The 10,000-nt window shown below is 36.7% G+C and overlaps 1 protein-coding gene across 1 annotated transcript in view; it reads right to left on the bottom strand.

The window, feature by feature from the left end:
* LOC136282446 (uncharacterized) overlaps positions 1-1,685 on the bottom strand; it is a 7,093-nt gene extending 5,408 nt beyond the window's left edge. The window contains exons 1-2 of the mRNA XM_066170103.1: positions 1,615-1,685; positions 101-461 (exon numbers count right to left, since the gene is read on the bottom strand). Coding sequence (XP_066026200.1) covers positions 101-451 — 351 coding nt within the window. The 5' untranslated portion in view covers positions 452-461; positions 1,615-1,685. The remainder of the gene's footprint in view (positions 1-100; positions 462-1,614) is intronic.
* Between the last annotated feature and the right edge of the window lie 8,315 nt (positions 1,686-10,000).

Below are 10,000 nucleotides of genomic sequence, written 5' to 3'. Positions count from 1 at the left end.
TTAAGGAGTACCAGAAAACTTGATCATGTGGGAATATTTATTTTATTTACGAAAGTTGATAAATAAATGAATGAGGAATTAAATGAACAGTGTATCTCACCTTCACCGTGTAGCTCCTCACCAAATCGTAATAATTTCCTCCTTGCATCCATTTCATCGCCGCTGGCTCCATGTCTTTATTAGCAACGTTAAGTTCGCAGTTATTTTCTTTGCAGCGAGGGAAATAGTTCATAGATACACACAGGCAGTCATCTTTGCACTTCAAGTGACACTGGATGGCATTGGGCACTGTTAATCTTTGAAACACGTGACCCTTAAGAATGTGATTATGGACGACATCTTCATCGATAGCAAACTTGAAGTTTTGACAATTTACCGCTTTCTTTGCCACAGAGGAGAGTGTCAAATTGAATACAAACAGCATGACTTGGAGGTATTGTACGATGCCCATAGCAATGGCACTGTTAATATGAAGAAAGAAGAAGATACATGATTATTACCTCTGACAAGCATGGGGTAATCTGGAACGAAATGAATCGATATTTCGGTCTCTTTCTTAAAAGCGACCTCCATTGATAAAAATTCATGATATCAAACATTTGCTCATTAGTGGAAAATGCATGGATGCATTTTTCTGATTAACTATGAAATTGTTTCCCTTAAAGCGTTAACCATAATATATATTTTTTTTAATTGCAACGGAAAGAAAATAATCGTTAGCAAAAAAATTGCCAAATTTTGGTCGTTAGCCGTAAGAGCCATTACCATATTAGACCTTCTTCCGATTTAGTAAACGTTTTGGAAGACAGAGAAGAGTGTATTCGTCTCGCTGTGAAGTCGATTTTCACTACAGAATCACCTATTTGCGGAATTTCGAAAAGAAGACTAGGCAAACATTCAAGCCCAAACGAAATTGCTCCTCGATGGTTTCTGCAAGGAATACTCCACAAAAGGAAAGTTGCGTAAAATATATCGATTTTTAAGATAGAAAGCCATGTGATATAAGAAAGTTTTCAAGCCGGCATATACGTTATGAACGATGTCTGATGAATCACACTTAAACCTAGATGTAAACATGAATTGGTTAGATAATGTTTCTTTCCAAAACAATTTATTGTTGATATGATTTCTCCAGTCTGGTAACTGCCAACGGAAAATTCATAATAATTATAGCTAAGAGTTAGAGTGCACTTCGGGATTAGGGAGTGACTTGAGTAAATTTAGCTTCAAGTCCCTTTCCACACTTTACATGGCGTCTCACGGTTTTCCTTGAGAAGAATTATGGGGAAGAAAATGATGCTTGCACCTTGCACCTTGCACAGCATTTTCTGTAAAATCACTCTACTAATTTAATAGATAAACCGTGATATTATTTTCATCTTAAGATTTCTCCCTTTTATAATATACCTTGAGTGTACTTGTATTTGGTTTGGTGACCTAAAGCTTTCTACTCCGCCGTTGTTAAAGTCCTGTGAAAATTTTCCTACATAAACTAGTCATTCGGCTGGCATTGGATGCTTAAACGCAAACAGTTATATTAACGTTTTTATCTAGATTAAAAACAGATTTTATCTTGTTGAGCTGGCTGTCCAAATAGGAATTATCTCAACTTACCTCCTCTTTCCGGCCTCCTCTGCCTTTTCCAATTTTGGCTTTGCTCCTCGATACGCGGTGAAGACTTTCACCTTTTTATCACTGAATACAATTAAACTTCATAATTAGAAACGGAAGAGAGCATAAACAAAGAATGGAGGTTGCCATCACCAAAATAAAGATAGTTACAGCTGGGTGCCAAAAGTTATTGTCCCACTATTAAAAGGAAAAAATTTTGTACGTTTCCACAAAGGAATTAATTTTGCTACTGTTAAATAGCTTGAAAAAGGCAGGTGAAAATTTTACATGAATTATCAATGATGGTCCATCCGGCTCCTGCTTTTTAATTTTGGCTGAACGCTGATAGAGGGGCTCACAAATAAAATTTCTTAACTTTAAAAATTTAAATTTAAATCTCTTAACTTTAAGAAGTAATATTGTTCTTTACGCTCCTATAAGCATCACTCTTCTAACGTTTGGCTCAAAGAAACAAAAGACTGCTAGGAATTCTATGATTATCTCGCGCGTGTTTATCAAGGTTTGTCAATTATTAAAGACTAACTATTTATACCTCTGAAAGGACCTCGATCCCATACCCCTCTATTCCGATAACGGCTACAACTCTGGGGGAAGATCTTGCCTTTCTGAAAAACATAGTCTATTTTCTTTACGGGTTGATATATGAACACAAAGTTCACGAGTTTTTTGACCTCCTTCCCCTTGGTTTTAAATTCAAGTTTAATAGAGTTCCGACTCCCTTCTGGGCTTTTATAATTCTGACCGTTTATTCAAAGTGTTTTTAAGAATAAAAATGTGGCTAAACGAAGATGTTGTTTCTTTCAGTAGACATGTGTACTTTGTCATAAGGTTTTAGAATTGTTACGGGACGTTTTCAAACTAATCGACTTTCAGTAACTTTGAAGGCAAATATCTTTCTCAAAATGAAGTGGAACTTTGTATTCGAAACATTTTATTTGATTAATGTTTATTGCTGAGTTGCAAGCGTTCCCCTACGACCGAAAAGTTAATTCGGGATACGGAAAAAAAAGTTTGCTTAAATATGAGTGAACTGTAAATACGAGCCTGTTTTGAAAGGTTATGTGTCTTTTTGTGCCCATTGTACAACAAATATAGGCTGATATTTGGATCAGAAAATGTAGGGGTACACTTTCAGGTTGTTTAATGGCACGAATAATTTTCATTTTCTTTTTTTTCTGAGTCTTTAAAGGAGAAGGTGTGATTAATTTTTTATTAACCTTTCCACGGCTTAAAGATTTTGAAATAATTTGAAATTTTTTGTTTTTAATTTGTTTTCTCGAGTTTGTTCGACAATTCACTGCTTGCCTCTAAATCTCTCTTTTCCCTTTTCTTTCATCCGTGAGAAAGCGCGAGTCTCCAACTCGAGTCTGCCTGAGGTAAGAAAAAAATTTGAATTGAGAAATGATAAGCGAGAATTTCGTATGTGGCTATGCTACTTGGAATATGAAATTATATTTTCATATCTTTTTTACCTAACAGTAACTTATGACATAGATCCTCTAACCTTTCGCGAAATGTCAGCCGTAGAATGATTACGCCGTTGCAATGCAGTAGCGACACCAAATTGTCACAAGACTTTTGTAGACCAGCGACCTTGTCGGAAAACTCCTCACCTGGTTAAAGCGAAACTTTTATGCGCTGATAATTACTTTCTCCTTATTAATGCATGAATAGGAACGTTCGAGATCTGTAGTTTATGATAATTATTGTAATTCAAAAAAATGTTCTTTTAGCTCGGATTAAAACAGTCAGACGTTTCTCTTAAAACGTCTCAATCTACATCACTTTTTTCAGTGGACACCGCCCTGTAATTAAGCCTGAGTCACACAATTTGGCATTTTAGTAATTAGAGCATGTCTTGAAATGAACTATTGTTTTTAGGTGAACGAAATGGAAATAACACTAAAACGCTGTTTGTAGGCAGTTCACAAGCCAATGACGGAATATGCATATCTAGCATGAGCTGACTATTTAAGTCACATCTCAGACTTCATTCATTTACTCGTTCTTTCTTTAACTCAATTTGTCGTTGGGCGCACGCAATTTTATGAGCCTTTTATGAAAAAGCGTAGTAAGCTAATAAAACTTTAATATTGCTGTAAGGTGGAGACAAATACAACAAGGCTGAGAGACTCAATCTATTTTTCATAGATGTTGGAAAGAATTTAGCCGAAAGGTTTCCAAGTGCTTGCAATCTGCACTTGGACCTGACGGTTTTTTTTGCTGGTAGCCTGCCTATTGCAGGCTCTTCGGCTGCAGCTGGGCTCTCTACTGTGTTCAAGCACTGTTCAACTACTATTAGCTCCCCTACGTTGTCCAAAATGGCAAAGATTAATGCAATCTTTTAAAAAAGCCACAAAATGGAAGTTTCAAATAACAGACCCATATCTCTTCTATCCATCCAAGTAAGCTTCTCGAAAGCTAGGTGTGTCACATTATCGATGAACATCTTGCTGATTGCAAAACACTTTGATACATTTTTTAATTGTTTTCCTTAAAGCATTAACCGTAACATTTATCTTAATTGCAACGAAAAGAAAATAATCGTTCGCAGTAAAATTACCAAAATTTTAGCCGTTAGCCGTAAGAGTCGTTACCATATTAAGACCTTCTTCTGAGTCAGTAAGCGTTTTGAATGACAGTAAAGAGTTTATTGGTCTCGCTGTGAAGTCGATCTTCATTACAGAACCATTTAGTTGCGGAATTTCGAATTTTCGAATTTCGAAAAGAAGATTAGGCAAACATTCGAAGGAAATTGCTCCTCGACGGTTTCTGTTAGGAATGCTCTACAAAGGAGCCGTAAACGTTCTTTGCAGTTTAGCCTAGGCTGAACACAGTTTACAAATAACTGATTGTCAGCTCAAATGCTAAGCTGATTTCTCTTCATTGCCCAGGTTGCAATGGAGGGAGATATATTGGCAAATGGAACTGATGTTACAGTTAGCTGAATGCAAAGCTAAATGTCGAAGTATATCAAATCTCAGTGAAACAGCCGCTGCAATGAAATTTATCAAAAACTGACGTTCATGTATCAAATCGCCCAAGTTTGAGGAGTGTTTCTTGAAACGTAAAACTTTCCGTGTGTGTCCTTTATTTAAAAAGAAAAGCGTTTTGAAGATATGAGAGATCTCAGAACGTTTTGTGTTAGAAAGCCAAAAAAGGAAAACTCTGCCCACCATCAATTATTAAAAGATCCTCTTTCAGTGATGCACTTATGAGTCTTTGCACTCTACAAAATCAACTCTAAGAACGATTTGGAATGTATTATTCACGCTTTAATATTTAAAGACGATCGCATTTTTTCTATTTACCATAAGAGTAAGCTTTCTTTCCATCGATGAATGAAAATATCTCAAGTTTCACCACACCTATAAATTTTGCAAACATATGGTTGGTTTCTTTTCCAGCCTTAAGAAAAGGAATAGAGTACAAACCATTCGGCTAAAAAACTTTGGTCTTATGTTGTATCCGTAGACTGGAAAACACATAAGTTCTGTCTGTGGAGCCAGTTAGTAATTATTCACCGAAGTGGGGATGAATAGGGGTGGACATTATCTCTATTATTTACATCGACACTCAGGTAAATGAATGTTTTGGTAGTTCCCAGACAGAGGCCAACAAATGTATTTACCGCGGGCAATAAACGATAAGCCTTGACTGTGCTCTGTCCTGTTATAAAGCACGCGGGAAGCGGCTAGAGCACGAAAGAAGTGTAGGGAGAAACGCGAGACGTAGTCCAGCGTTTCCCCTCGCTTCTTGAGTGCTCTAGCCGCTTCCTTAGTGCTTTACAACAGAACAGAACACAGTCAAGGCTTCTCTATTTTTTTTTTATTTTTATAATAAATCATCCCTTAAATTCCTCAAGCATTACTTTTAATTTTAAAAACATACTTTATTTCCGAAGCGAACAACAATGTCGTCAGCCTGCTCTATACTTTCATAAATCAAGCAACAATAAGCCAATCAGAATCCCTGTTGAATGGTTCAATTAATCTGATTGTCTGTACAAGACTAAAGCTGCCAAAAATGTCAAACCATGAAAGTTAAAAAACCTTCAAAGTTCACATTCTGCGATAGTTTACAGACTTAAATAGTTCGGCAGGTCGAATTTAACACTTTTGTCGGAAGGTTTTTAGTCTCTAATACAGAATCTGAACATGAAATGTTCAGTGAACTTCAGCCGAATTGTGGCTCATAAAAACACGTAAGTTTTTCACATGACAAGTAGAAAACAAAGTGTTCAAGGCAAATTTTTTATGAATGAACGACAGCCGAATTCACCGGAACATGAAGATCGCTTGGGATGATGTGGCCTTCTACTCAACGCATCGGAAAGGATATCAGAGCAAGCCCTGATTTTTTTTCACTCGAAGGACGGCCGATGTAGTTTCTGAGGCATGATTCACTGCGATGTCCGGAGATCGCCATGACAAGCTAGCCGCGATGGACTCAGTATGATCACATTCGCTCTGACACCGTCTTGATTAGTATGAATTTTAACAGCTAAGCCAGTTTGGTTATATTTTTCATCATTCCTGTTTTGTTCTGTTTTGTTTTTGAACACAAAACTTTATATACTATACAAGTGATAGCTGTGTTTGATTTTTGTTACCGTACGTAAGCTCGCAATCTAACTGCGTGAAAACCTTTAAAACTCGGACTGTCCATTTTGTTTTCTCTTTGAGGATTTTCGTCTCTGCTCCCATTTCAATAACGTAAATTACGGTGCCTGGCATGTTTACAAACCTTGGTTGGGTTTGTCCGTTGCTACTTAGCGGCTCGCTTGTTCCGAAATTTCACTTTCAATTATCGTAAAAAAGCTAGAGAGAGGTCCCGGAAAAGGTTGGACATAGTACAATTTGGCGGATGGCGTGATAGCTTTAGCTCAGCTCTATGCTCTATACTCTCTTATAAAATGTTCAGAGAAATAGGCGCGCCGTGATTGGTTAGAACGATTTCATTATATTTCCATAATGCACGCGCCTTACGTCACACGAGTGTACTGTTGAGATATAATGCACACAGCCTAAGTCATCGTTACGTGCGCGCGCAATTTACGATACATTTTAGTATAGGTAATCATATGATTTCGAGTGCAATTCGGAATAAATAAGCAGTTGTAAATTTTTTCCAAGACCAGCAAAATTGTGGTCTTTGAAAAATTTACAAGTGCTTGTTTACTCCAAATCGCACGACAAAAATCATGTGATTACGTATTAATAATGTGCATGAAAAAATACGAGATAGCTTATGATAATTATGCAGAAGTGAGGCGCGCACATGAAATGCAAAAATAATTCCTTCAAACCCTGTAAGTGACATTGTGCGTTCGGTCAAAAGAACCACTTACGATCAAAACAATAATGTAAAATGATATTTTTACATCTTAAGGCCCAAAAAAGTTCAAAGTCCGGCTAAACAATTCAAGGAGTTGTTCAGTCTGGTTTGTTACTTCTTTGCACTGAATTAACCCTCTTCTGCATTGAATTACCTGAAAACTGCATTTATCTTAACCAATCAAAACTGCCTACTTTTTTCATGTATCTTATTTTAATAGAAAATAAAAAAAACTTGTTCCTCGAGCATTGTTGAGTTCTACAAGCACTTAAAAATTTTTAAGAACACTCGAAAAGTGCGAAAAGTACTCGCCTTCAGCTCGTGTTTCTCCGCACTTCTCTCGTGTTCTTAAAAATTTCCTGCGTGCTCATACAACTCAACAATGTATTCGGCGCGTTTTTTTATTTCTTTAATAGAGCACGCTCTTTCAAGCAATGACAGCGCGCGATATATCCGAACTTTATTATAATAATGTGTAATGTTCTGAAACTTTTTAATTTTTTAAATAAATTATATAAAAAAGCGTCGATTTTTGACGCGTTACGTTGAAAAGCTACGTGCATAAGAGCTTGAAAGCAAGGAGCAGGAATTAACCGTAGCCTGTTTTGCTTGGTTTTCATAGTAGGAATTCCATTTTTGACAGAGTAGATCTTTTCAGGATATTCGTCTGCCTAGTAAATTGAATGAAATAGACTTCACAACGTAAGTTTACTAAGAGAAAGAGAGGGCATTTTTATTATTTAACCCTTTTTTCAAATCCTTCGACCAGGTACATAGTGGACTCGTTCTCTTGACAATAGATACAACGTGAGCCGTTTTCGACTCCAAAGATGTAAAGATTTCTTTGTGCAAATATATGAAAGTGGACTTCTATCATTCTACTGACTCCTGAGATGCATTCAAAAGGCTGGAGAAGAGATCGGTTTTCGAGTCATTTAACTGCAAATGTGTCTTTCACTCTCAATACAAATATCAATATAGTATCTGAGAGTATGTAAATTGATGAAACAGCATTCAGGCGATTAAACAAAATGTGATGCTTCCCCTTCCTATAGCTATCAAGTCGTCTACAAACAAACTTAGTGCAACTTTGCAATTTAGTCTTCATCTAAAGCTATGTAACTTAGTTGCATAGCAATTAAGACCCCAGTTGACCTTTACCCTTGGTTGTTCTAACTCCTGAAGATGATATATTTCAATTTTGTAGGATTTTTAATTTAATTTAGGATCATGTTAAATCAATTGCGTGTGTATGTTACCGATATAAGTTTATATAAAGGTTCGTAAGGCGTATTTGAACATATTCGTATGACAGCTGACGCATACAAGTCATGAAATATTACTTAACTACTAATACAGCGCAATTTTGTTCCTGTTTTCAAAAGGGAGCCAAGATTGCATTAGTTTTGCATTTTGGTGTAGAAAATTCGGTCTAATCTCCTACCTATGCAATGCAAAGCTAAAAACAATGACAGATTACAACGGTTTCCTTATTTCTCTTTTAATTCTTTAGAGCTAATGTCAGCATGCATCAAACAAACAGCGGCAAGTCACCCAAATTTGTTTTCACTCCTACTTTCATAGTTTGTAGCCCAATATGTTCTAATAATTGTGGTGTAGTGTTTTTGTAAAAATTTATTTTAGTTTTCGAGAAATAATTTTTTTCGTTCGACCGCTCAAATATGCAAATTTTCACAGTGAATATTACCCGAGTTGTGACCTCATGTGACAAACATATTAGACCAACGGTATTTCTGTGAACATAATCCTTTGTTTTATCATCTAAACTTAATCCCCTGTCGTTATTGAAGCTGGCAAAGAAATATTTATTTTTTGGCGAATATTTTTGTCCGACATACTTTTCCTATGTCGAAAAGTAACATCAAAACAAAGACAGTTTTAACAATGACCGATATGACAAAATCCACTGAGCTTCAAGCTTTTATAAGACAAAAAGATGGTTATAAAGTTACTGTAAAAATTTCCTTGTGTATTTGTGTTGTTCTATCTTGAGCCGAACTCGAAGTCCGGCAAAATTTACTTGATGGCGACTATGAAATATACATGGTGCGCTTACTTGTCGCCACCGTTAACTGGCATAAATCACTACAATTTACAAAAAAATCTAACATAACACTCTTACCTTATTTACTTATGATCTTATTAGCTGTTTCGATGATCACGTTAACTATGCTCTACCACATTCTAGCCAGGTTTGAGTTCCAGTTTATATATCTTCTCTATCTTATCAGTTGCGTAACAAGCGTGGCACAGAAATTCAAAGATGAATCAACCTCCGAAATACCAAGAGATGGGTTTTTTTCCTCTTTGCCTGACATCCAGAAAAACCTTTCAGGAATTACTGCACTCAGAAAACTAAAATGTCCAGATCCATCAATGATTCCTTTGCCGGCTGAAGTCAAAGTATGGTTACCAGAGTCAATTTGATTGACAAGCTACATACTGATTTAGCTAACTGATCTGTTTCACAAGCGTCTCATCTTACATGCTAAACTAAAGATTTGCCGTTTAGTTTAATCGTTCGCTGGTGGAACTTGTGGGTTAGTTGTCGAGAAGACCAAGTCGTTCCCTTGCGTGACTGTTAAAAAGACATTTCAAGTCACTTGCGGAGTTGCAAGTTTTCAGATCCAGAACACGAAGTTGATCTTATCATTTGTCGCGTGCCGGCATCCTCGAGACGCCAAAAGATATCGATGATTTTACAAATTGCCCCACTCAAAAAATTTCGGTGTTGGGTGGAATCGTGGTGCCATTAGCAGATGTAGGGTGCCACAAGAAATGTCCGGCCATGGTAAAGGTAGGGTTAAGTCGATTCCAGAAGCTGATAGGGGAATTGGCAGACGTGTATCACAGATATTACTCAAGATGTCTGGAAAATTCGTACACTCTGGCTTCGGCAAGTAGGCTACTTACCACCGTAAGCAAAATTACGCGTGACGTAAGACCTAAGTTTCGATTGGGAGTTGGTCAATAGGCTACCAAAAATTCAGTCAGAGGCGGAGTTTTCTGA

The sequence above is a fragment of the Pocillopora verrucosa genome, chromosome 7 (assembly GCF_036669915.1).
Source record: "Pocillopora verrucosa isolate sample1 chromosome 7, ASM3666991v2, whole genome shotgun sequence".
Classification (NCBI taxonomy): Eukaryota; Metazoa; Cnidaria; class Anthozoa; order Scleractinia; family Pocilloporidae; genus Pocillopora; species Pocillopora verrucosa.
Note: the sequence above shows the minus strand (reverse complement) of the source record. Positions and strands in the feature narration are given on the sequence as shown.